This window comes from Girardinichthys multiradiatus, chromosome 10 (assembly GCF_021462225.1).
Source record: "Girardinichthys multiradiatus isolate DD_20200921_A chromosome 10, DD_fGirMul_XY1, whole genome shotgun sequence".
In the NCBI taxonomy this organism is placed as follows: Eukaryota; Metazoa; Chordata; class Actinopteri; order Cyprinodontiformes; family Goodeidae; genus Girardinichthys; species Girardinichthys multiradiatus.
This window is the reverse complement of record NC_061803.1, coordinates 374171-401012: the sequence shown is the minus strand read 5'-3', so window position 1 is coordinate 401012 and position 26842 is coordinate 374171. Positions and strand designations below refer to the sequence as shown.

At 42.5% G+C, this 26842-nt stretch overlaps 1 protein-coding gene across 7 annotated transcripts in view; it reads left to right on the top strand.

The window, feature by feature from the left end:
* Positions 1-361: 361 nt before the first annotated feature.
* The window catches only part of LOC124874607 (transcription factor COE3-like), a 52138-nt gene continuing 25657 nt past the window's right edge, over positions 362-26842 (top strand). For 2 of the 7 annotated variants that reach the window (XM_047376023.1, XM_047376017.1), the window contains exons 1-8: positions 364-3656; positions 5642-5798; positions 7833-7896; positions 7998-8053; positions 12638-12711; positions 13450-13518; positions 24383-24464; positions 26091-26208. In XM_047376023.1, coding sequence (XP_047231979.1) covers positions 3535-3656; positions 5642-5798; positions 7833-7896; positions 7998-8053; positions 12638-12711; positions 13450-13518; positions 24383-24464; positions 26091-26208 — 742 coding nt within the window. In that variant the 5' untranslated portion in view covers positions 364-3534. Of the gene's footprint in view, positions 3657-5641; positions 5799-7832; positions 7897-7997; positions 8054-12637; positions 12712-13449; positions 13519-24382; positions 24465-26090; positions 26209-26842 lie in introns of all 7 variants that reach the window. The other 5 variants (XM_047376024.1, XM_047376018.1, XM_047376019.1 and 2 more) reach the window with 4 other exon arrangements.

The following is a 26842-nucleotide window of genomic DNA, read 5'->3' as shown; positions in this document are numbered from 1 at the left end:
CTAATCCCAGATTACACACAGTTTAAATGCCGCCGTGTCAACAGAACACTTGAATCAATGATTCTCACCGACTCAGCCTTGTGTGTGTGTGTGTGTGTGTGTGAGACAGCTGGCCTGTCTGACTTTGCCGTGACATCTGGGAAACCCTCCGGTGTGCTGCCGTGAACGTTGGTTGATGTTGCTATTTAAATGCAAATGTGCGTGTGTGCGGCATCTCACACCCCATCCCACCTCCCACCTCCCACCACACACACACACACACACACACACACACACACACACACACACACACACACACACGGAGCTCTGTAACTCTGCAGAGAAACAATCGTTCACTTCAGTTTTTTTACAGCTTTATTTACATATCATGTTGACATTTTTCAACCAGTAAAAAATATTTAAAACATTTAAAGAAAATATTTATAATATTAAAAATGAATGAATGATTTCTTTAAATGTTTCCAGTTGGACATTTTGAAAGTTTAATTTCAACATAAAACATAAAAACAAATAGGAATCAAATGATTTCCACTTTTATTCTGATGCTGCGACCAACAGAAATTGGCTCATAAAGAGGGAATTGTGGCGCTCCGTGGAGAGGCCGGAGAGACTTCCAGAGGACGATCCGATCAGGCAGCAGAGACAATGAAATCAAGAACAATTTGTCCGCTCTCTGCAGCTGATGGATGGAGCTCCGAAGCTAACAGAGTTTCCCTTTATGGAAATGAGATCACCTCAGGAAAGGTTTAAATATTCCTGATGAACATTACCAGATTTCAATTCCTGAGTCAGTTCTACACTCTGATCCATACATTTGCATCCATTTGTTGTGTTTTTATTGTGCACAAATAAAAATGTCCATGATTTAATGGAGTCTGAATTTATTTTGTGGAGCTTTAAATAGAAACAGAGAAACGTAATGTTCTGGGATCAAGAACATAAAAACAAAGATGGGAAAAATAAAAGAAAGGTTTTTTAATCAAATTAAAATATTGAGATAAAAAACTAAATAAAGTAAAAATAAGGCAATTTTTCCTTTTTCGTTGAGCCTCCGTTTCCTTCGTGGGATTTGTTTTAAAGAGCGGAGCCGGAGCCTCCATCCTGCCTCCCCCGCTCCTCACATCACTCCTCCCTCCTTCAGACCTTCAGACAGCTCATTTATTCGTCCGTTTAAATTGAATTATCAGCTTTTTATTAGCGACAAAAGTGTGCGCTGGAAAGCTGCAGGGTCTGATCCTCTCATTATCCTGAACATGTTATTGTTACGGAGTATTGATCAGGAATGATTGATCGGAAGCTGGGAAGGTTTTAAAAAATAAAGCTGAACTCTGGGATAGTTCACTCATTCTTTTCTCTTCCTCTAATTTTTCTTCCTCAGCTTGACTTTGTTGTTGGAATAAAGATATTTTTCTCTGGTTCCTTCTTTATTCCTTGGTCCTGAACTTTCTGGGAATGAACTGCTCCTCACTTCTTCTTTGGTTGCCGCCTGGAGCTCAGGTTTGTATTTCTCACAGTAAAACCATAAATGCCATCCTCTCTTTCCAGTCCTCCTCCAGTTTCTTTTCTTTGTCCTCATGTTGTCTTCCTGCTCTTCAGTCCAGAATCGTCCCACCCCTCGGAGCCTTGGAGGCCTGCGGCCCCAGAAGACCGGAGCATCGTGACTGTGAAAAGCCTTTTCTCGCTTCCTGTCTGACAGTTCGGAGTTAATCAGCTGAATATAACGAGCAGCGGACACATCAGCTCCACTTTTCTTCCTCCACTCAGAAAATAAAGATGGAGAAAAGGTTCAGACCTGATTGGACCGACACAAGACCACTCAAATGCAGAAGCCGTGGAGCTTTAGTGACCTTGCAGACGAACATCATGCAGCTGCTCTGGTTATCAGCCGGACTCCCAAAGGAAACCGTTTTCAGAGGAGCTCCTCAGGAATCCTGAATGCTTATCTGCAACCAACAGACCACAGCACCGTTGGAAGGAGACCAGGTTCCACATAGGCCTGCAGAAACCCAGAACAGCGCCCCCTATTACTGCTGGGTAGTATTAACAGTGGAGACAGAGGAACACACAGTAAGGAAGGTCTTCATGAGCTTCTCAACAGAACAAGGTTCCTGGATCTTCTTGTCCAGTTTAATGTTGGGTTTTTGTACGGAACCGCAAACTTCGGCTCCAATCTCTTCGTTTCTGACTGGCGTTCTTCAGTAATGACCTCTGCGCTCAGATGTTCCTCAGTCTGTCTTTCTCTGGTCTGGATCAACCAAAGTCTCTCTAACAGCTCATAACACCATGGCCCATTCCGAACGTGCAGGATGATCAGAACATATGGTCCACAAGATGTTCTTGGTTCTGTTCTTCAGAGCTATTGAGGGCTGTCTCCAGAATGAGATGATGGATATCTGAGAAGCTGAATTGGTTTTTATGGAGATGAACGTCATTAAGAGTAATCCTGAAACAACCCGGTTTATCTGGGATCCCAGAAGCCATTTGGGTCAAGGTTCCGCAGGATATTAGGGTTAGGTTCACCAGTCATGGTTCTACAGATGGTAATAGCCAGGTTACTCATTAGAGTTCGGGTTCTGTAGGGGGTTTCAGGTTTTTGAGATTCTGTTTCTCAGAAGAGGTCTGGTCAGACCTATGATTTGCTGCTGCACAGGTTCATCTGGGCCTTAGGGTTCTTCAGACAGTTAGGATTCTGCTGACAGCTTTCTGCAGGAAAGAGAAGGTCAGGCTTTCTAAGATGCTGTTTGAAGAAAAAGTCCATCAGACACAGTTCTGTTGAGGGCCCGGTTCTGACTGCCCATGTTTCTGGAGCTGTGTCTGTCTTTGTGCTCCACAGGAACCAGTTCGCTTACTGGTGGGACTGGTGCGAGACGCAGCAGCACACACACCTGCTCCATCTGTGTGTGGTGGGTCCGTCTCCTCCTCCTCCTCTTTCGTCTCGCCCTCTCTCTCTCCTTTTAAGGCCAGGCCCCACCCCTCATAGCGATGTCAGCAGCTTGGAGGAAGACCCGTGGGGTTTTTGGGTTTTGGCGTCCAGTCCTGTGGGGCCGCAGGGCTGAGAGTTTCTCCTCCATCCCGGGCGGGCCGCCTCTGCTCCTCTCTTTGGGGAAAAGAAAAAAGACTGAGTGCTCGCTCTCGATTCGCCATCCGAAGCTGTTTTCCTCCTGTTTTCTCTGAGGATTCTAGTTCTTTTTCCTCCTCCTCCTTCTTTTTTCTGTCTCTGCGGGTTTCATCGGGTCAGCCAACTGACACTTTCTAAAAAAAAATTATTTTCCTGTCCTTCAATCAGATAAAGTTAAAATAAATCTGAAATACAGAAAGTTCTAAAGCCAATAAAAAACTTTTCCTTCCTGAGCAGAGATTTCATTGTTTCTCCTCTTCGATCTTCGTCCTCCTGTTGCTCCTCCATAAATTAAAATGTCTTCCATCCTGAAGATCTGGTCCATCCTGTAGAGCTCCAGTTCTTCAGCCAGACTCCAGCTCTTCTTTTGGTTTTTCTGTTGCTGCGATTTTGCTGCTGGAGCGCCGGGTTCTGAGATGTTCGGGATCCAGGACAGCCTGCCTCGCGGGGCCACAGCCAGCCTGAAAGAGGAGCCGCTGGCCGTTCGCTCCTGGATGCACTCGGCCGGCGTGGTGGACGCCAACACAGCCGCTCAAAGGTAAACTGCCACTGCCCCCCAGAGAATTATGGGAGCTGTAGTCCGAGCTGTAGGACTTTTTCTGAGCTCAGACAGAAAGCTGCTAAATATTTCTGGTCCTCAGACAAAATTTATCTAATGATCATCTAATATTTTCTGTTTAAATTGATTGTTAATATTTATTATGCTGCAACTGGTAGAACAAATCTATTTAATATAAAATGAAAATATATATTCTAAATAAAAAGTCCTGATGAATTTCTGTTTCTGATGTTTCAGAATATTTCAGGTCAAAAAATGTGTGTTTTGTTCTAAATGCAGCTCAAATGTAAAAACATTTATATATATTTTTATATTTCAGAGAAAAAAACATTTTCTTTTTTTGAGATGATCTTTGTAATAATAGAAAAAAGTTGAATTGAAATGATTTTTCCTTTAATTGTTTATTGGACTGATTGCAGAATAAAATGTCCAGAAATGAACCGAACTCAGTTTCTAATTGAAGGAGGTTTAACTTTATTCCAGCGGCTGCGTTTAAACATCCGCATTTCCTCTGACAGCTCGGGATTTTACCTCCTCAGCCTGAATTATTCACAACATCACGGTGAATTTAAAATAAATTATGTGATAAAATCCCCTCAGAAATCGTACCAGAAAGATTCAGATCCTGAGAGTAAAAAAGAAACTCAAATAGAATAAAAACAATTAGGAAAATTAAATCATCTCAAATAAACTTTTAATGTATTTTCATGTCAAAATGATAAACATAAAAATATATTTATTTACATGTATAAAAATAAAACCTCAACAAATCTATAGCTGATAAAAACCATCTCAATTTCCAAACTAAGAAATAAAATAGAAGTGTGATTCCTTAATAAGTGAACCGCTGATTATTTATGGGATTATGCAGTAAAGTCTAAATTGAACCTTGATGAGATCCTGCAGTAATTATTACGATGACACACAAAGACCCTTTAATTTGTACATTTTATAATTCACATTCTTGTCAAATCAAACCCCAGAAAAATGGCTTTAAATGATGATTTAAAGGTTTAAAACAAATATGTAACCAAAAAGAAAAAAAATATAATTTTAATAAAATAATTGTGATCTGCGCTGATTTATCAGAAATAAAAGAAACATTTATTAACCAAATGTTTCAGCCCGCTGGTCTCTGCTATAGATTTCTATATTTCATGATGATCATTAAATATTTAAGTGTGTGTGTGAGAGAGAGGTGCTCTGCTGTGTGCCGTAACAAACGCTCCTGGTGTTCTCAGTCATATTGTAATGAGCAGCAGATTTACTGTCGGGGTCGAAGCTGTAGTTTGACTTCTTCTCCATGAATATTAATCAGTCGTGACTTCGGTGTGATTCTCTGTTTGCTCTTAACTTTATTTCCTTTGACTCGGCCTGAAGCTTCCTGTGTTTATCATCGCACAGAAACAAATCAGACTCGTTAACATGTCACAAAAAGGCATGTTTCACATGCTTAATGTGTGCAATCAGGTGTTGCCATCCTGCAGTTTGTCCTCAGAGGAGCGCTTTAGTTACGCTCTGCTTAGACCCCTTTCAGCCGCACCAGGAACTATGGCTTTTATCTGAACCAGTTCCACTTATTAGTTTTTTGTGAAACTGGGTTTTATGGGCCCCGTGCACAGATCAGTGAGATGATTTCACTTTAACTGAAGCTTCACATCTCCTGAAATGTGTTCTGGTTCTGAACACAGTGTTGCAAAAGTTGTTCCAACAGAATATATGAAGCAAGATATGCAGAAAAAAATAACCATGTTGATTTATTTTGGAAGTACAATTTAAACTGAACCAGTTTTTATTCATTAATTATAGGTCCCTGTCTCAACTCTGCACTGCTTTCATTTTTCTATGAATTATGAAATGAAATTAATTAAATATATATGATGCTTTATGTTAAATCTATAAATATTTTAATCAGGTGAGATTTGCCCTCAGATGATTTTTATTCTCATAAATGTGTTTTTCAGCGGGGTGGGGTTAGCTCGAGCTCACTTTGAGAAGCAGCCTCCGTCCAACCTGAGGAAATCAAATTTCTTCCACTTCGTTCTGGCGCTGTACGACCGGCAGGGACAGCCGATCGAAATCGAACGCACCGCCTATGTCGACTTTGTAGAAAAAGAAAAGGTGAGTCAGACAAAGGTAGGGAGGAGCTCTCACACAAATCAAACACACACATAAAACTACGGAAAAACAAATATACAGAGTCAGCAGAACTTACAAAACAAACAAACCCACTTGAAGTTACTGACACAAACTGACAAAAAGACAAAGCAAGCGCACCCATAGAAAGAGGTTTATGTACCTTGTCTCATTTTACCTGAACTCATTAAAGAGAAGTAAATTAACACACCCTGAGCTTTTAGATCAAGTCTGACTAAATGAGTGTACCAAGAACTTTATGGAGCTAAATTGGGGCCATAAAGTTTGTTCAAAAGAAAAAAATTTGAACCTGAAAAATAAATGTTTGTTCAAAAGAAAAACATTTAAAGATGAAAAATTATTTCGAACCTGCCCAAAAAACATTTTAAAACTGAAAAAAAAGTTTTGCAACTGAAAAAAAACAAAACAAATGTGAAACTTTTCAGATTCAAGTTTTTTTCTGGTTTTATTTTTTTCGGCTTCAAACTTCTGGCCTGTTTTGGCATGGGGGGCGGGGCCTCAGATCACGGGGTGCGGAATCATGACTGACAGCTCAACACAGCGGCTGAACATATTCCCAGCTGTTGCATTCAGGGACCGTGGGAACTGGAATTATCTGTAATACATCCATATTCTATAAATATGTGATTGGTTTTGAAAGATAACACGCTTCACCGATAGAAGCAGCTTACGTGAAAACACGACGCGCATCTCAGAGGAGAAAATATGATCTTGACAGATTTACACAGCATTTTAAGTCCATGTTGGAGATTTCCCATGCTCTCAACATCAAGCAAAAGAACCACCAGACTAAGCGGCGGGAATGAAACCAGATGCAAAACGAGCTGGTATTTTCCGAATATCCTTGCATAATTAAGCCTGGATTGTTTTCACATGGACTGGACTCGGGTTTCGGTTTCTGGTGCATTTTTGATTAAAACGTGTTTGGTCTCCATTTAGTGAAGACCAAACATATATACCCCAACCTACGTTCCACTAAGCTGGCGGTCCACCAGGGATTTCCCCGGTTGCCCCGTATGCCAGTTTGACCCTGGCTGTGAGTCACTTCACTAAAAGGAGACCAAACACGTTTTAATCAAAAATGCACCAGAAACCGAAACCCGAGTCCAGTCCATGTGAAAACAAGTCCAGGCTTAATTATGCAGGATATTCGGAAAATACCGGCTCGTTTTGCATCTGGTTTCATTCCCGCCGCTTAGTCTGGTGGTTCTTTTGCTTTATGTTGAGAGCATGGGAAATCTCCAACATGGACTTAAAATGCTGTGTAAATCTGTCAAGATCATATTTTCTCCTCTGAGATGTGCGTCGTGTTTTCATGTAAGCTGCTTCTATCGGTGAAGCAAGTTATCTTTCAAAACCAATCACATATTTATAGAATATCGATGATGTATTGCAGATAATTCCAGTTCCGACGGTCCCTGAATGCAACAGCTGGGAATATGTTGTTCAGCCGCTGTGTTGAGCTGTCAGTCATGATTCCTCACCACGTGATCTGAGGCCCCGCCCCCCACGCCAAAACAGGCCAGAAGTTTGAAGCCAAAAAAAATAAAATCTGCTAGTTTGAAAAAAAAAACTTGAATCTGAAAAGTAGTTTTGAACTTTTCCAGTTTCACATGTTTTTTTTTTTCAGTTGCAAAAAGTTTTTTCCAGTTTTAAAATTTTTTTTGGGCAGGTTCGAAATACTTTTTTAGGTTCAAATGTTTTTCTTTTAAACAAACTTATTTTTCAGGTTCAAATTTGTTTCGTTTGAACAAACTTTATGGCCCCAATTTAGCTCCATAAACTCTCCTTCAAGATAGAAAACGTTATAAAAAACAAACGCCCCTGAGCTCTTGGGTCAGACCAGGTTATAGAAAACAAACACACCCTGACTATGAAAAATAAACAAACCCCAAATATCTCAGATCAGATTAAATTACAGATAGATCAGATCAAAAAAATGAACTCTAAACTCAGACATCAGAGCAGCTGAAGAAACAACATCTTCTGCCGTTTTAGGAACCAAGCGGAGAGAAAACCAACAACGGGATTCATTACAAACTGCAGCTTCTTTACAGTAACGGTGGGTGCGCCTCTTTTACTGCACAGGACAGCTGAAACATTCAGACTGAGATCCTCTCCTGCATGTCTAACATGAGCATTACTGCTGGTGTTTTTGTGCAGGGGTCCGAACGGAGCAGGACCTCTACGTCCGACTCATTGACTCCATGACCAAACAGGTGGGAATCTCCTCCTTTTTCTCCTACTTTGTACCAGCAGCTCCTCCTTCTTCACGTCATTTATCGTTACATTACCCTCCCTCCTCTTCAAGGAACTTCTGTTAATCTGAGAATAGGAGAAGATGTTCCTCCTGAACTCCAGCTGAAAACCTTCGGTGCTTTGGTTTGGTTCTGATGTTCTGATCAAGAATTGATTTTGTCCCTGAGTTGATGATTTGATGTTCAGAACTAATCAACCAACACCAACATGTTTTGATGGTTATGTTGGTGTGTGTTCTGGTTGGTACTGGTTGTATTGGTGTGTATTTGGTTGATACTGGTGTGTGTCTACTGGTTGGTACTGGTTGTTTTGGTGTGCTTGTTCTGGTTGGTACTGGCTTTACTTGTGTGTGTCTACTGGTTGGCACTGGTTGTGTTGGTGAGCTTTTTCTGGTTGGTACTGGTTGTACTTGTGTGTGTCTACTGGTTGGTACTGGTTGTATTGGTGTGTATTTGGTTTATACTGGTTGTACTGGTGTGTGTCTACTGGTTGGTACTGGTTGTTTTGGTGTGCTTGTTCTGGTTGGTAGTGGTTGTACTTGTGTGTGTTTACTGGTTGTTACTGGTTGTATTGCTGTGTATTTGGTTGATACTGGTTGTACTGGTGTGTTTGTGTTCTGGTTGTTACTGGTTGTGTTGGTCTGTGTACTGGTTGGTACTCGTTTGTACTGGTTGTATTGGTGTGTGTGTCTACTGGTTGGTACTGGTTGTATTTGTGTGTGTGTTCTGGTTGGTACTGGTTGTGTTCGTGTGTGCTTTGGTTGGTACTGGTTGGTACTGGTTGTACTTGGTGTGTGTGTGTTCTGGTTGGTACTGGTTGTGTTGGTGTGTGTGTGTGTGTGTGTACTGGTTGGTACTGGTTGTATGGGTGTGTGTCTATTGGTTGGTACTGGTTGTATTGGTGTGTATGTCTACTGGTTGACACTGGTTATATTGGTGTGTCTACTGGTTTGTACTGGCTGTGTTGGTGTGTGTGTGTGTGTGTGTTCCTGTCTTGGCATCACAGTGAGAACCATTTTCCCGATTTCACCATCAAATTGAGGACCGTTTGTACCAAAGTGAGGACATTTTGCTGGTCCTCACGACCTATTTTGCTAACGGTTAAGTTTAGGACTAAGGTGTTAATTGACTTTAGGTTAAGGTTAGGGTTAGGCATGCACTGGTAATGGTTAGGTTTAGGGTTATTGTCAGGGTTAGGGCATAGAAAGGGTTGAAAATGACTGAAAATCAATGGAAGTCAATGGGAGTCAACACATGGTCCTCACTACATATAGCAAAACAAGTGTGTGTGTGTGTGTGTGTGTGTGTGTGTGTGTGTGTGTGTGTGTGTGTGTGTTCTGGTTGCTAGTGGTTGGCACTGGTAATATTGGTGTGTCTACTGGTTGGTATTGGTTGTATTGGTGTGTTTCTACTGGTTGGTACTGGTTGTATTGGTCTGTGTCTACTGGTTGTTACTGGTTGTATTGGTGTGTGTCTACTGGTTGGTACTGGTTGTATTGGTGTGTGTCTACTGGTTGGTACTGGTTGTATTGATGTGTTTCTACTGGTTGGTACTGGTTATATTAGCGTATATACTGGTTGTTACTGGTTGTATTGGTGTGTGTGTGTGTGTTCTGGTTGGTACTGGTTGTATTGGTCTGTGTCTACTGGTTGTTACTGGTTGTATTGGTGTGTGTCTACTGGTTGGCACTGGTTGTATTGATGTGTTTCTACTGGTTGGCACTGGTTATATTGGTGTGTCTACTGGTTGGTATTGGTTGTATTGGTGTGTGCGTTCTGGTTGTTACTGGTTTTATTGGTGTGTGTGTATTACTTGGTACTGGTTGTGTTGGTGCATGCTGGTTGGAATGGGTTGATGAAATGGTATTTGTTGCGGACTTGGAGGTTTTCAGCACCAGGTACTGCTGGTAAAGGATGTGTGATCAGAGGTGAGCTGGAAGCATCTGTAACCTTGGTGTTTCTTCATCATGCTTGTTCTACACACAGAGGCTTGTTACCGTTTCACCTCCTCAGCAAACATACAGTCAGGTTAATGTTCTCACACAGAAGCTCTTCTCTGTGATGGAACTGAAAGGTCAAGTGTGTGAGGCAGCAAAAACACCAATCTCTGTGCACAGCAGGTGGTTAGCTCCACCGGCTGAAGGAGTCCTGACCCGCTGGAGCAGACACAACAACCTCTGTCTGAAATGACAGGGTTTAGTCAGTCCTTTCATAAATCCCTACACTGTGGAGACATGACCATATAGGTTTTGCAGATCTGATAAAATGTGATGCAGATATTATTACAGCATCTCTGGGCTTTAGTGAGGAATATGGGCTGGTCTGGTTACATTTTCAACAACTCTGAAATATTTGTTCTGCTGCAATCAACAAAGCTAAATGTGATTACTATTTATCTCAGACGACAGACAACATCAATGACCCTAAAACATTTTGGGAAACTGTCAAATCCTTCTTTGCAAACTCTTGTACTTCTGAGCCTCCCTCTCATATTGTTGTTGATGCCACACATGTCCGAGCTAAAGATGAGATATTTGATTGCTTTAATGAACATTTTACGTCCTGTGAGTCTGTATTTGACAGGCCATCTTCTACACAAACACCATCTACCAAACCCGGATTAAGCCACAGCTTTTGTTTTGTTCATTCTCTGTTTGGGATGTCAAAGAGGCCCTAAAGACACTTAGACCCAGACGGTTTACCTCCCTACTATCTACACCTGGCTGCAGATATAATAGCAAAACCAGTATGCCACACTTTTCATCTTTCAGTTCAACAGAGTATTGTCCCTGAAATGTATGTTTTGGCCTTATTAAAAAGTGGTGACCCCTCAGACCAATTTCAAAGCTCTCAGTTTTGGCCAGATTTAGAACAGCTGGCAAATGACCAACTTAAGTATTTGTATTCACACAATTTTCTTTCAAATGTTCAGTCTTGTTTTAGAAAGAAGCACAGTGCAGTTGCTGTAGCCATAAAGGTAATTAATGACATTACATGCACCTTAGACACCAAGTGTTGCCTTCTTTATTAACATTTCGAAGGCCTTTGATACCATCAATCATGGCGTTTTGTACCGAGAGCTGCGTGATATTAGCCTGACAGACTGTTCTCAGCTGACTTAATGATTATCTGTCAAACCGAAAGCGGTGTGTTAAAGTTAATGGATCCTCCTCTGGCCTTTTGGAAGTTGTTGGTGGTGTACCGCAAGGCCAGTTTTAGGACCCACACTGTTTTATATTTATATAAATAATACAGATCAAGACACCAAAACGCCTATTTATCTGTATGCCGATGATACTGTTGTGCTCACACTGTTGCACAACTTTGTGAGCATCTGCAGTGAGAATTTGATCATATCCAGTTACAACTACAACAGCTCAGACTGGTACTGAACACAGACAGAACTAAGGTCTGTTCTAGCCTGTATTTTATCTTCAGAAGGTTCCTCTGTTGAACACAAGTCTTCCTACAAATATTTGGGCATGGAGATTGAAGAAAACGGTACTATTAAAACTCATGTCCAGAATCTTAAAAAAATCTGAGATATTAGGGTTCTTCTGTGGAAACGTGTTTTCTTTTAACACAAGGAGACGACATGTTGATTCAACTTTCCCGCTTCTTTTAGGCTATGGGAACATGTTATAAATGGAAGCCTCTGCACATTATCTTATGTCATTAGATTCTGCTTCTCTTGGAGATCTAAGATTTACAACTGGTTGTAAACATCTTACTCATTATTTCAAGCTGTATACTTTAGATAAATGGTTTTCCATATGAAGAGTTTTCCATTGATACAAATGTATCTATAAATCCATTCTTGGTTTGTTGCCCTAGTCTTTATCTTCTTATACGTCACCCAAACCCACCACTCACAACTTCCCAGGATGCCAGGATATCATTTCTCTCTGGGTTCCCTCAGTCCATACAGAATTATGGAAGAGAGTCTTCTTTTTCTCTGCACCATTTACCAGGAATCATCTCCTAAAGGAACTGAAAGTCCTTTTGAAGTCTGTCAGCTTCATTTCATTGGCTGAAACAGTCAACTTCAACACTAATGTGAAACATCCACCATGGTGTCAGATAATTTCCAAACTTTCTAAACTTCAAAACTTGTGAATATTGCTGTAATGAGAAAAATCTTCTTCAGCTCACCTGATTTTAGTCAAAGATCTGATCTTCCTTTCTCTGGCAGGAGACACAATATCTTCTGTATCGCCTGCAGGGGGCGCAGTCAGGATTACAGAAGGCTCTGTGTCAGCCAGTCGACTCTCTGCTGCGACACTAATAGAAATGAGCAGTGATTAAATCCAACAAGTTATTTAATTACTGAGGTTTTAACGAGCATGCTGTTTTGTGTGGAGATGTTTGGTTCCAGCTGTTTTCTTTGAGTGTGTCTCCAGTCAGCAACTCACCAGAAACACTGTGTCCTGCCTGCTAGTCACCAAAAATGAGTCTGAATTGAGACAGGTTCTGCAACTTCAGGCTGGACTTGAAGAACCTCCCTGAGCACAAATCCTCACACTTGAACCTGCCTTTTTGTTTCAGGCCATCATCTACGAGGGTCAGGACAAAAATCCAGAGATGTGCCGAGTCCTGCTCACACATGAGATCATGTGCAGGTAAGAACACCTGAACACACCTGACCCAGAGGCTGGAGGCTCTCCAAGCTGTAAAGAACCAGATCAATAAATGTTTTACTGTCTGATAGGTTACACTAGTCTCTCTGGAAAACTAGTCAGAACCAGAATACGGACAAGTACCAGTCAAGTGGTACCAGTCAAGTATTACTCTCAACAGTCAACTTGCTGGTAGGTACCTGTCCATGCTCTAACTGGTACCAACACTCTGAGGGGCTCTGAAGACTTCCCTATTCTGTGCTCCATGTTTGGGTCATAAGAGCAGATTAAAAAAAAGTGAATCAGAGGAGAAAACTGGAGAAAACCTTTTTCCCAGTTCTCCCAGTTCTCAATCAGTATTGTTGAAATAGCAGGTCCAGTTTATGGTGGATTTAAAGTTAAAACGTTTTGGTTAATCCAACTTACTGTCAGATCAGCTCCCTCCAGGTTTATTGAGTTAAAAGTAAAGAGCCAAAAAAATCCTGAAAACCATACCTAAAGTATCCAGCCGGTCTCAGTACAGAACCCAGAACTGACTCTAGTCAGCGTTGATAATCAAACAAACTGGAATCAAACGGTCATCCTGGGACCAATTAAACGTGTGCTCTGGTGTGGAACAATCAGTCGGAACCAGGTGTCAGAGTCTCAGACCAAAACTGGGTGAGACCAGACCTCAGATGTTCTGGAGGTTCTGTAAGGATGAATCTTTCACTGACGGAGCTGTTTGTCATTCTGTGTTAGTCGCTGCTGTGATAAGAAGAGCTGCGGAAACAGGAACGAGACGCCGTCGGACCCCGTCATCATCGACAGGTAAAGCTTCATATTCAACATGTTCACAGTCGACTGATCACACATTACCATGCAGTCCACATGAGCAGGTGCAGGGAAACCTGGTTCCTTCAGACACCAACAAACGTTTATTTCACTCTTCACTAACATGGTGCAGCAGCCTGACAGGAAGAGAACAACTCTACAGCTCTGCAAATTAAAAACACTAATTTTATCTGAGACAAAAGTGAAAGCCATCTAAAATCATCATTAACATAGTGCAGCAGGAAGAGAAGAAAGAGAAAACATCTGACAACTAGAACTGAAACACTAAAACACTGAAGACAAAGATGGGGAAAATGAACAGGTACTCTCTTCAAACTCCGCTCCCATCTTTCGACCTCCCCTCTCCCTAGTGAATAAAGCAGACCAGCTGCCCCTTCTCAGCACGAGAAACCTGGGCTTCCATGGATATGCCGTCCTCTGTTTCACTGGAACCCGACACATCCCAGACCTTCTGACCGGGCTTCCATTTGTTTGGACCGGACCGCAGTACGGAGCTCTCTGTGAGAAAGAGAGGAGGTGGAATCTGCTTTCATGCAAATGAAGGTTGGCGTACTGATGTCACAGGTTTACAGAAGACATGTCCTCACCTGGAGTCATTTTTTATAAACTGTAAACCCTTTTTATTCACTACGTTTGTTCTCCTCATCTGTTCTGGTCAGTGTTTACATCCCACCACAAGCCTGCTCATCAGAGGCTGAGAAATAGCTTCTTAGCTAACGACCCGAGACCGGCAGATCTAATCTGCCAGGGTACTGTTCCCAGGACCGTTTCAGGGTCTGGGATGGGTTCACACCAGCGTGATCCGCTCCAGAAACCGGATTCTGGCACGCACGATATAAACCGTTTCAAAGATTTGGTATGAAAGCACTGTCTGTCCCTCATTATGACCAGCCTGATGATGCTTTTCTGCTTGAACTTCCACTTCTTGCTCGGTGACCTCTAGGATTAAATCACTGGAGTTACACTGCAGTCAATCAACTCTTTGAGACTGACAGTTTTTACCCAGGTTCCCCTACATCTGTATCCATAGGTTTATAGTTCACCATTACTTTTTTACAAATAATGGTTAACTCTTCTACTCTGAAGTTTTTTCACTACCTTCAGCCCTTAATTCTTCAGCCTAAATATGATGGTCAACAGGAGCAGGGATGCTGAAATTATGACAAATACTCTTCTTGCAGGATTAATTTCTACTGCAGAAGGAGACAGACGATTCGGTTCTCATCTTAAGGTCTCATCATGTATGTTGCTTTTATTTTGTCAGAAGTCAGATTTGAACCTGCAGCCCTGCTGATTGGATGTTTTGACTGAGTTGGAGTTGCTCTAAATTTAGTGAACAGAATACAGCCTGCAGGAATATTAGCTGCCAACAGGAAGATCTTGGTGCTGTAAATTTGGGGGATTCCACTCCAGTTCTAACATAATGGGATAATTCCTTGAAATGCTGGTTGATCTGGTCCGAATAAGGCTGCACCTCCTCCTTGTCTTCCTCTCTTCTTTTAGCCTTCCTCCTCCCCCTCCTATCTCCTCTCTTCTGTCCCAGGAGGAATCATACGCTTTCTTCTCTTCACCTCCCCCTCCTCTTTCTCTGAGTGTTAATCTGACCCCCCACCCCCCCACCCCCCCAGTCTCTGAGAGAGCACAGGGGGGAAACTGGATGGATGGACGGATGGATGGATGAGTGCAGCAGGCTTTTGAAAAGAGAAGTGGTGATTTTACAGCAGCTCTTTTTTCTCCCCCTGCCTGCTGAAATGCATGATGGGAAGGTCTCCTGTGTTTTCAGCAGCGTCCAGTGAACAGGAAACATGTCAGGGTCAGACTGCAGCTCAGAGCACAAACACTCAGCCTGCTACTGGCTTCATGTTTGCAGATTTCAGCAGAATTACAAATGCTAATATTATTTCTTGGTTTTATTTCAGCTTGAATGTAAATGATCATTTTTATAAATCTCTGACCTGCTGCTGAAGATTCTGACTCCTCCAACAATATATTTAACAGCAGAATAACTTCTGTCCTTTTGGTCGACTTCGATATTTGTCTAGAAAATAAAGCAGGTTACATTGTAAAACCTGCAATAGTAATAGAGAGATAATTGTTGTCCAGGTAAATTATAGCCTGCTGTTTCTGTCAGAATTATAAAGCTTTTCCTAGTAAAACTAGTGTATCCCAAGTGTTCACAGTCAGGCTGGGTAATCCCCCATCAGACCTGCAGGGTGATCTAAATAGTGGTGGTTTAAAGCTTTAATACTGTACTCTGCATGTTCTTCCAGGGTCTGCAGATGTTTCCCATGTCCTCTGTCCAAATATGTGTTGTTCTTAGCTGAGTGCAAGTTTAGGTCCATTTTAGACCTCATAGGAGCAGAACTGCACTTTCCAGTTCCTTTGTAATTTATCAGTGTAGAGCACGGGTGTCCTTAGTCTGTCCTCGAGGGCCGTGTCCTGTGTGTTTTAGATATTTCCCTGCTCTAACACACCTGATTCGGGTGATTGCAGTTCAGCAAAAGCCTGTTAATCACCTGTCAATGGAAATCAGGTGTGCTGAAGCAGCAAAACATCTAAAACATGCAGGACACCGGTCGTCGGGCACAGTCTTTGGATGCCCCTGGTGTAGAGGTTTATGGGTCTTTGGGCCTGACTTCTCCTGGATTTCCTTTTTGAGGTGAGGTTCTCTGTAAATGTTTTCCAACTAGACATTCTGTACACGGTCAGCATTAATCCTGAATTTCTGCTTGATGTGTTGGAATAAAACTCAGGATTCAGTCATTTCTTTGTCTGTTGAATTTTTACCTCATTTGTATTTTGTGTTATTTAGTTTAGTTTGTGGTTCTGGTGGATTTGGGTGTTTTCAGTTTTGATCATCATCATTTGTTAATCATAAAAACGTATTACTTTACATCAACCAGCTGTCCTTTCTGGTGGCGGTGTCTTCCTCCTCCAACCAACATTTGCGCCTAAAACTCTTCAATTTGTCATGAGCTGGACCCAAACGCAGACAGAAGAATAGGGGTCTCATACACGACCAGTTACTAAAGAAACGTACAAAAATGATTAACATGGACGAGACAGGGAGAGCATTTGATGAGAACAACAGCATGGTGACAGTAAACAGGTGAGACAACTGGCATGGCTGGTAACAGAAGGATCTGACAAGGAGTAGAGGAACCTGACAGGCTTAAAACTGCTGGGAGGAGATTAGTGACATGGGAAGCAGGTTCTTTTAAGAGAATGACTGACATAGAAATGAATACAGAGGGGTCTAAACAGGACATGGAAGAATCTACTAAAGACTAAAACATTAATAACAGATTACAAGTAAGAGCTAAGAATCATTAAACAAAATAATAAATGTGGTGTGGAAGACTGTGAATGAATAAAACAAATTTACAATTTCAAACCAAAATTATCAAAATACAAACCAAAGTAACTAACATGGATCATGACATAAGGTCCACTGGTGGTACTTCTAAAACACAGCTGAACCAATCTGGACACCAGACCCTGCAGTGTGGAAGTCATAGACCTTTTTAGTCAAGAAGATGCTCCGGATGCATAGCTAGGGGGTAACCTGAGGTTTTACAAGCTGCAGTCTTTACACCTTAGATTCATGTACAGGAGCAGGTAGATTATTACCTTCTGTCAGGTTTCTCTACTCCATTAAAAGCAGACCAGATGTTTATGTTTTTGGTGAAGTAGATACGGTGCTGAAGAGCAGCATGTTACCTCAGAACCTGGACAGTCCTGGTTGTCCTTGTCTCTAAAGACAACACTGGTTGTCCCTGTGTCTGAGGAGAGTTCTGGTACTTTCTGTCTCCAAGTGATGTCCTGGTGGTTTCTGTCTCTGAGGACAGTTTTGGTGGTTTCTGTCTCCATGGAAAGTCCTGATTGTTCCTGTCTCTATGGAAAGTCCTGGTTGTCCCAGTCTCTGAGGAAAGTTCTGGTTGTCCCTATCTCTGTGGACAACCTTGGTGTTTCCTGTCTCTGAGGACAGCCCTGGTGGTTCCTGTCTCCATGTAAAGTCCTGGTGTTTCCTCTCTCTGAGGACAGTCCTGGTTGTCCATGTCTCTGAGGACAGTCCTGGTTGTCCATGTCTCTGAGGACAGTCCTGGTTGTCGGTGTCTCTGAGGACAGCCCTGGTGGTTCCTGTCTCCATGTAAAGTCCTGATGTTTCCTCTCTCTGCGGACAGTCCTGGTTGTTCATGTCTCTGAGGACAGTCCTGGTTGTCCATGTCTCTGAGTACAGTCCTGGTTCATGTTTCTGAGGACAGTCCTGGTTGTCCATGTCTCTGAGGACAGTCCTGGTTGTCCATGTCTCTGAGGACAGTCCTGGTTGTCCATGTCTCTGAGGACAGCCCTGGTGGTTCCTGTCTCCATGTAAAGTCCTGGTGTTTCCTGTCTCTGAGGAGAGTCCTGGTTGTCCATGTCTCTGAGGACAGTCCTGGTTGTCCTTGTCTCTGAGGACAGTCCTGGTTGTCCTTGTCTCTGAGGACAGTCCTGGTTGTCGGTGTCTCTGAGGACTGTCCTGGTTGTCGGTGTCTCTGAGGACAGCTCTGTCAGGATTCAGTTGTGTTTCAGGTTAATATTTTTATAGTTTGACTCTTTGAGGCACCTCGTCTCACAGGTTTCTGATGTGTCAGGAGTTTCTGGTTCTCCATGCAGACGGGAGCTTTAGAGACTCTCTAATGACGTGATGATCCCCTCTGAATACTGTGAGAACATTTGAACGCGCTGATCTTCAGTCAGTTAAAGACTTAAAAGTCACCATAAAACCTGCCAGCTCCCCATCAGTTTTTCTCTCTGCTGTTTGTAGCTGCTGATGATGATGGTGATGATGGGACGAGCTCTCATTTTTTCGATCTGAATACCTGATGTGAGAATTTTTTGGCGGCATGCACTCTCTCGTCTGTGAGGGTCTCTGGTGTGTGCAGTATGGGATTATGGGAGGACGGCGTGCTGTCAATCATGTTGCAGGCGTAGGTGTGATTTCCCTCTCATGCTGCAGGTCGGCTCGGGATGGAATCTCATTACTGGCCGCGTTTCAGGGTGACTGACAGCAGAATAATGTTTGGGGCCCCAGAGGGCCCCAGCCAGCTAAATGTTAAATGTATGAATGCATTGGAGTCAATGGAGACATGAAGTGTAGCTGAATATTTTTCTTCCTGGGAAACAGGCTCGGACTGAACAGTGTGACCCTGAACACGCCGTCTGCTGCTGTTTCACAGAGGAAGGAACGCCTCATATACACCTAAACACACACCCCTGAACACAGACCTGGAGGGGAAAGTTCTGAAGTCCACAGAAAATTTCTGGACTGATGTCCACAGCTTGAGGAAAAACCTAAACATCAAATCACAAACCATGAAATGAAGTGAATATTATTATCATTAAAGCTATCCTCGGCGAACTGATATTCTACCGGATGACGAATCCTTTCAGTGATGTTGTGAAGGTTTCATCTGAACAGAGCACCTTCTCCCTCATGTTTGCTGTGTCCCTTCATGGCTTGTTGCAAACAGCAAACCATACTTTTAATGGCTTCTTTCAACTCTGGCCTCAGTGTTGACAGATTCTGCCATCAGTCGTGAATCTCATGTCTGCAGACATATCATAGACCGATTCCGTTACTGTAAGTGTAACAGCTGATCTATTCATCTGCTGGACCATCTGCAGACATCAGATCATCTGATGTAGGAGACCCTGGCTCATTTAACAGCTCCCCCTCACCCCCTCCATATCCTCTCTGTGACGTTGAAGACTTACAGAGAAGCAGGAGTGATGGAGCAGGTGAACCTCCTGTCTTTCTAATTAGTATTTAATAGGTGTCTCCTCCTTGCATGTGTGTGTGTGTGTGTGTGTATTGATCGTCTGTCCTGCTGATCTCGAAGCATTAGTATTGACTGACTATTTAGAAAGAAGCTGGTGTGTGTTTTATCTCACACACTCACTGTTGCGATTTCATTGCATCAGATGGATAATAAGTACACACACACACACACACACACACACACACACACACACACACACACACACTGCGTCACTAACAGCCCCGTGTTTTTCCCGTGTTATTGTTTAACGAGGTCTTAACGAGATGTTCGTTAACAAGCTGAATGAGGAACTAGTCATCATCACAGTGATGCTGCTTGCGCCCCTCTGATAATGTCATTGACTTTATCTTCGGCATCATCAGTGAGGAAGATGGAAGCTGCTCAGTTGGTGGTTTTTTGCTGTGATGTGGGTCGTTCATATAGAGAACAGTTAGAACAGTAGTAGGGTTCAGAGCGCTGCATGAATACAGGAGCAGGATCTCTTTCAAAGATCTGTTTCATTATAAGTTCAAGAGTTCATACATTTCATTAAAAATGTTCAAAAGATTCAGACCAGTTAGTGAAACTGGAAAGCAGCAATAAATCTTGACTCAGGCTACTCCTTCCTGTCGTTTGTGGAGGTAACATTTGTCCTGTTCTGTTCTCCTCAGCTGGAGACAGTGGTTATCCTACCTGGGTTTATATATCTATAAAGCACAGGACTGATATGGGTGGTCAACCTGCGGCTGTTGTTTAACTTTAACCTTGCTTCGGCCATCTGGTGGTCCATGATCAAGGTTCTACTTTCTGCAGCTGCTGCTCTGTCAGCGTTCCATCCAACTGGTTTATTTTCAGAAACATTTAAGAGAACTTCCTTGTGGAAACAGATGTAATGATGCACTGATGAGATGAAGCTGCTGAGAGTCCCAGCTCTGACAGGTGAACTCTTCTGGAACTATTTTCAGTGGCGGATTAATCTGTCTCGTTGTTTGCAGCAGGATGAAGTGCTGATGGATTACAGAGGAAGCACGACTTTAACTGTTAATAACCTCCTCCTCCTCTTCCTCCTCCTCACTGAGATGAAGAACAAGAGGAGGTGTCTCCTTTCATTTACTGTGAAGAGATGAGGATGGACTCCTCATTATCTCAGCTAATTACTTCCTCCTTCTCCTCCTCCTCCTCTGGACATCTCAGAGTCTGGAGACCCAGGTTGAGACTCTCCTGGTCTGGAAAACCCTGTGTGTGTGTGTGTGTGTGTGTGTGTGTGTGTGTGTGTGTGTGTGTGTGTGTGTGTGTGTGTGAGAGAGAGAGAGAGAGAGAGAGAGAGAGAGACTGACAGGTAACATTAACATGTTTAGCTGTAAAATGTCAGACTATGAATATCACCTTAGCTTTGTTTGACCCTGTCTGGCTACCGTAGGAGCAGGAGCATCTGTCAGACACAGGCTGAAGCAGGTGGTTCTGATCCGGATCAGGATCTGCTTTGGTTTTGCTGGATACATACAATGATATTTCTAGGATCCATTAAATCTGTCAAAGTATTCTTCTCTTGCTTCCTTCATTCTAAGTTCTGACAGGGAACACTGAAGTTGAGAGATTAGATAGAACCAGAAGCTGAACCGAATCAGCAGCTACATGTTCCGATTTACAGTTTCAGGCAAACAAAACCTTTCTGTTCTTACTGCTGCGACTAGATCACAACACAGCTAGGCTGATTCTAGCTGCTGCCAGATTTCAAATATGTTCCATATGCTCTGCCAGAAAGTGTTCTAGAAGTTCTGTCAGGGTGTGATTGAGATGTCCTGGCAGGATTTGATCTAGATGTTCTGACAGAAAGTGTCCCAGATGTTCTGACAGGATTTGATCCAGATGTTTTGTCTGGATTTGTTCCAGACAGAACATCTGATTTGGTCTAAGGCCTGGTTCTGCTTCTGGTAAAGGTCTGTGACTGGTTAAAAGGAAGCTGTTCCTTTCCACTGGCATCGCATGCTTACTTAGGAGGAGAAATTGCTGCAAAGTCAGTGACTCAACCCAATAAGCCGGGCTTTCTTTGCCTAATTTTTACAGCAGAATGTGACGGTATATATTGAGCTTTAATAGTGCCAAACTGGACTGAACTGATTTTAGATTAACTGTTGTGAATCCGTTGGTCCTGAGATTGTTGGTGCTCTATAAAAGAACTGATTTAAACACATGTTTTCATGTGTGTGCAGAATCACACGTGCTGTTCTGGATCATAAAAGACCAATCAGAGAGAGTTCTAACGGCTGTTAATTAGCGTCATGTACAAATGAGCCACAGATGTTAATTAGCAAAAATCTGCCCAACATTTGGTGATAATTAGAGTTACAAGCATAAACATATCCGACCACAGACACACCTGCCAACACACACTTGCATGCTCCCACATACAGATGAAGATAAATATCAGAACTCATTAAAAACATTGATTGACTCACTGAAACGAGTACAGCCTCTGTCTGTTTGCTGTTTTTTTCTGATTACCGAAGGAACCATGATGGAGAACGCTTCATGAATGTTCTCCAACACACAGTGAGAAGATGGTGAATTAACGCTGCCGTCCATGTTTTTATAACACTTTCTGGAAAGTTTCTGGAACAGCAGAGTTCAAGGATCAACGTCCCATTCCTGGTCTGTTGTGTTCTGATTGGCTGAACAATGGTTGGTTGAAGAGGTGACCCGTTTGGAAGATCTGTTCTGGTTGACTGGGGTGAGATGTAACCTATGGATGCAGCAGAATCATGACCCTGGTCCTGATCAGAGAGCAGATGATCACCAATCATCCTGCTGCCACGTGACTCTGACTGGGATAAACTGATCTGAATTAGCTGAAACCTTTTGCATCAGATGATTGTTGGTTCTGTTAGATCTGAAGAACCCAAGACAGAATCTGTTTGACACATCTGAGCTGGTTTTAACTGGTAAAAATTATTCAGCTTGTGAAGCAGAAGATGAACCTGAGAGGAGCAGTTAAAATGACTTGCATCATGTTAACACACAGAGAGCTGCACATAGATCACACACACACACACACACACACACACACACACTCTTGTTTTGCTATGTGTAGTGAGGACCATGTGTTGACTCCCATTGACTTCCATTGATTTTCAATCATTTTCAACCCTTTCTATGCCCTAACCCTGACAATAACCCTAAACCTAACCATTACCAGTGCTTACCTAACCCTAACCTGAACCTAAACTCAATTCACATCTTAGTCCTTAACCTAACCGTTAGCAAAATAGGTCGTGAGGACCAGCAAAATGTCCTCACTTTGGTACAAACGGTCCTCAATTTGATGGTGAAATCGGGAAAATGGTTCTCAATGTGATGCCAAGACAGGAACACACACACACACAGACACACTCAGAATGTTGAAGTTAATCTGCTCTATGAGGTAGAAAATGTAGTCACAGTGTGAGGATGAATTATCCTGACGGTAAAGTGCTGCCTCACAGTGTGTAGCTGTGTGTGTGTGTGTGTGTGTGTGTGTGTGTGTATGTGTGTGTCACCGTGTGTGTTTTTGGTGTCCGAATGTGTGCCTTCTGTTCTCCGAGGAGATAAATTTGCAGTGCGTCCTAATTTGCTGCTCGTAAATATCAGCAGTGATAGAGCAAGTGTATGTCAGGAGTGTGTCTGTATGTGTGTGTGTCTGTGTGTGTGTGTAAGAGTGTGTGTTGGATCGTCCCTCCTTATCACATAACAAATTGAGAGCTTAAACTGTCCTGCGTGTAGATTTACGACTCGATTGTTCACCGAGAGGAGATGTTAGGATGAAGCAGGCGAGGAGGAAGCAAAGAGGAGAGCATTGATACATGGGGTCTTTGTTTCCAAAAGTAAAATGATAATCAGCTGAAGATGCTGAGGGGTTACCACGGTGGTAAATTGTGATCAGAGATCACAATTTATATTTAGAAAAACATCAGCAAATAAGAACATAAACCTGATTCTTGAAAAATAAGAACACTGAGAACATGATTTGGGCAAAAATACTGGACTGGAAGGCCTTATTGTTCTGGTCCAGGTTCTCAGTGTCCCACCCAATTAGATAAAAATTGTCTGGCTCCTATCAGAGCCAGTAACCAGTCAATAACCAGACAGTAACCAATCAATCACAACCTTGTGATCCAACCAGTAGCAACTAGTAAGCAGCTGGTAACCAGATTCACCAGATGTTTGACCCTTTCTGTGCACCTTGGAAGTCAGCGAAGTTGTTCCAGACACCTTTAGATGGTAACAGAACAGTAATCAGTCCATAAAAAGGCAATAACAAGTTGTTAATAAGCTTGTAACAACCTGTAACCAGCCAGTATTTGACCTGTAACAACCCAGTAACCAGGCAGTAACCAGGTAGTAACAACCTGTAACCAGTCAGTATTTGACCTGTAACAACCCAGTAACCAAGTAGTAACTACCTGTAACCAGCCAGTATCTGACATGTAACAACCCAGTAACCAGGCAGTAACCAGGTAGTAACCGCCTGTAACCAGCCAGTATCTGACCTGTAACAACCCAGTAACCAGGTAGTAACCTTTAACCAGCCAATATTTTACTTGTAACAACCCAGTAACCAAGCAGTAACCAGGCAGTAACCAGGTAGAAACTACCTGTAACCAGCCATATCGTGTTTTTGTTGTTGTGTATTGTAGATTAGTTTGAGGTTAATTTACTTTGCCCGGCTTCAGGCCTTTAGAGATACAACATCTAATTTATCTTTTAATTTGTGTGGCGTCAGGTACAGCAGGCATTAAGGTCAGAGAGCAAAGATGTTCTTCATCAGAGTCTAGCTTTTTTCCACATAGTTTCCACCTGCAGAACAAGAAAAGACAAGAGGAAATACAATAAATTAAAACATTAAGAGAAGATTAAAAACATGTAATTTTATTTGACGTCGGACATGTTTGTGCTTCTGTGGGTGACGGTTTGTCTTTTCTCAGCTGCTGACTTTTCAAAACCTTACCTGCACTCTGTGTGTGTGTGTGTGTGTGTGTGTGTGCGTATGTGTGTGTGTACAGGTTCTTCCTCAAGTTCTTCTTGAAGTGTAACCAGAACTGTCTCAAGAATGCAGGGAACCCTCGGGACATGAGGAGGTTTCAGGTAAGAATTCACCTGAAAGGATTTTTCTAAAGGGCGGAATGCCTGATGTACCCACAATGCACTGCAGTGCATTGGCATGAGGATCATTGCTTTGAAGATACATTTGTCAGCAGAGGGCGCCAGTCTGTCTGTCCATCTGTCCATCAGGTGTTAAACACCTCATAATTAAGGTGACCATCACTGACAGATCAGGGATAATGCAACATGTATTATTATTTTATTATTATTAAACTGAACAAATACAACAGATAACAGAGATGTAATCCGGTGATATTTCACACTTCATCACATCCTTAGAACCTTCATCAGGTTCTACAGAAACTTTACCTGGTCTCTACTGAACAGAACCGTGCAACTCAGTTAAATCAGCTGTCAAACCTTCCATCTGGACAGAAATTATTCCAAATGTTTCTGTCTCAGACTGGTGTCTGATAAGAGTCCTGTTGGTTCTGGGAACACTGGGAGAAACAATTTTGGGAACTGGAATAGAGAAAGTGTCCAAAAAAAGAAAAGCAAGGAGCATAATCCTCTGAGAAAGGTCACATCTAGATTAAGAACAAAAAGGACTCTGAGGTCTTCCCAAACCAGCAAAGAGATATAATTGTTCTGGTTTATCTGGTTGTGCTCTATGATCAGCTCCCATTGGACAAACACAAACCATCTCAACTGTAGCTACATAGATTTATGCTTATCCTTAGCCAGTAGTTTCAGGTAGGATTTGATGTTTCTGGCTCCTGGCAGATATTTGACAAGGTGTCTCCAATGCCGTCATGTCTCTATGGAATCAGCTTCTCAGCAGGAAAAATCTGTTAGAAACCCGGATGGGTCGGGGCTATCTGCTAGTTTTTCAACAGAGTAGAGCCGGACCTCCAATTCCAACAGCTTCATCTCCAAATCTGCAAACAGAGCACATTCATGGCATCAACTATTATCATTAAAGGAGGCAGAGGGGCAACTAAACATCTGACATACAGAGCAGGAGACAGGAGGGACTGCTGGAAAGACTAAATGCATTCAGGTGGCCTTTCTTGGAAACATTTGACCCACTACTGGTTTTAACTGGTTTGTCATAATGAGATCAAACTGGCATGTGTGTCATTGAATTTGAATGGTTCTTTTAGACTGAGTTGATCTTATCATGTATTTACTGTGTAGAAACTGAATGTGTTTTAAGGTGCATTTCGGTGACATTGGTTGTAAATCAACACAATATAACAGAACTGAACCAAACTTTCTTAAATGTGTCCGTGTTATGATGTCATCTCAGAGAGTAGCAGAGAATAAAGCTGTCAGCAATAAGTAGAAATGCTTCATTATGATGATGATATGCCAGTTAACACACAGCACTTAAATATGTTGAAGGTCAAGGATTAGTGGCAGCAGGAATGGATCACCTGTTCTGAACAACATTGAAGTCCAGGATCACAGGGCTTCCCACTGTGGAGCCGATGTTCCTGGTGGAGGTTACTGTCACTGGCATTTCCAACAGCATCATTTTAGATCATGTTGAGGAACCATGTTCTCCTCAGATGTTCAGGTCCTTGTCTGATAGTGATGACAGCGGTATCTCTGATGGGTTTGCTGTCCTGTTCCTCTAAAGGTTCTGATAGGCTCGTTTCTTTGCAGGTGGTGGTTTCTACAACAGTCAACGTAGACGGTCATGTTCTCGCCGTCTCTGACAACATGTTCGTCCATAACAACTCCAAACATGGCCGCCGAGCCCGAAGACTGGACCCATCTGAGGGTACGGGTTAAGGGTTGAGGGTTCATTCTGTCTGCTGATCAGAACCAATCAGGTTCTATTCTAACTGATCAGAACCAATCAGGTTCTATTCTAACTGATCAGAACCAATCAGGTTCTATTCTAACTGATCAGAACCAATCAGGTTCTATTCTAACTGGTCAGAATCAATCAGGTTCTATTCTGACTGGTCACAACCAGTCAGGTTCTATTCTAACTGGTCAGAACCAATCAGGTCCTATTCTTACCAGTCAGAACCAATCAGGTTTTATTGTGTCTGATCAGAACCAGTCCTGTCAGGTTCTAGTTTGACTTGTCAGAACCTCTAGAAGTTCTATTCTGATTTGCCAGAACCAATCAGATTCTAGTCTGACCGGTCAAAACCAATCAGGTTATATTGTGACTGGTCAGAACCAGTCGAGTTCTGAAGGTAACTTGAGAAAGTAGCTCTAGACTGAGCAGGGTATCTGTAATGAAGGGCTGAATGTTTGGTTCTGTGCTGGTTGTTGACCCGGACCAGTTCAGCATGAACATGATGCTGACACCCAGATCTCAAGTTTGAAAGTGAATTATGTTTTGGCTGCAGCCCCAAACGTTGCTGGGTCACTGGTTCGACAGCAGGAACCCGACTGCTTAG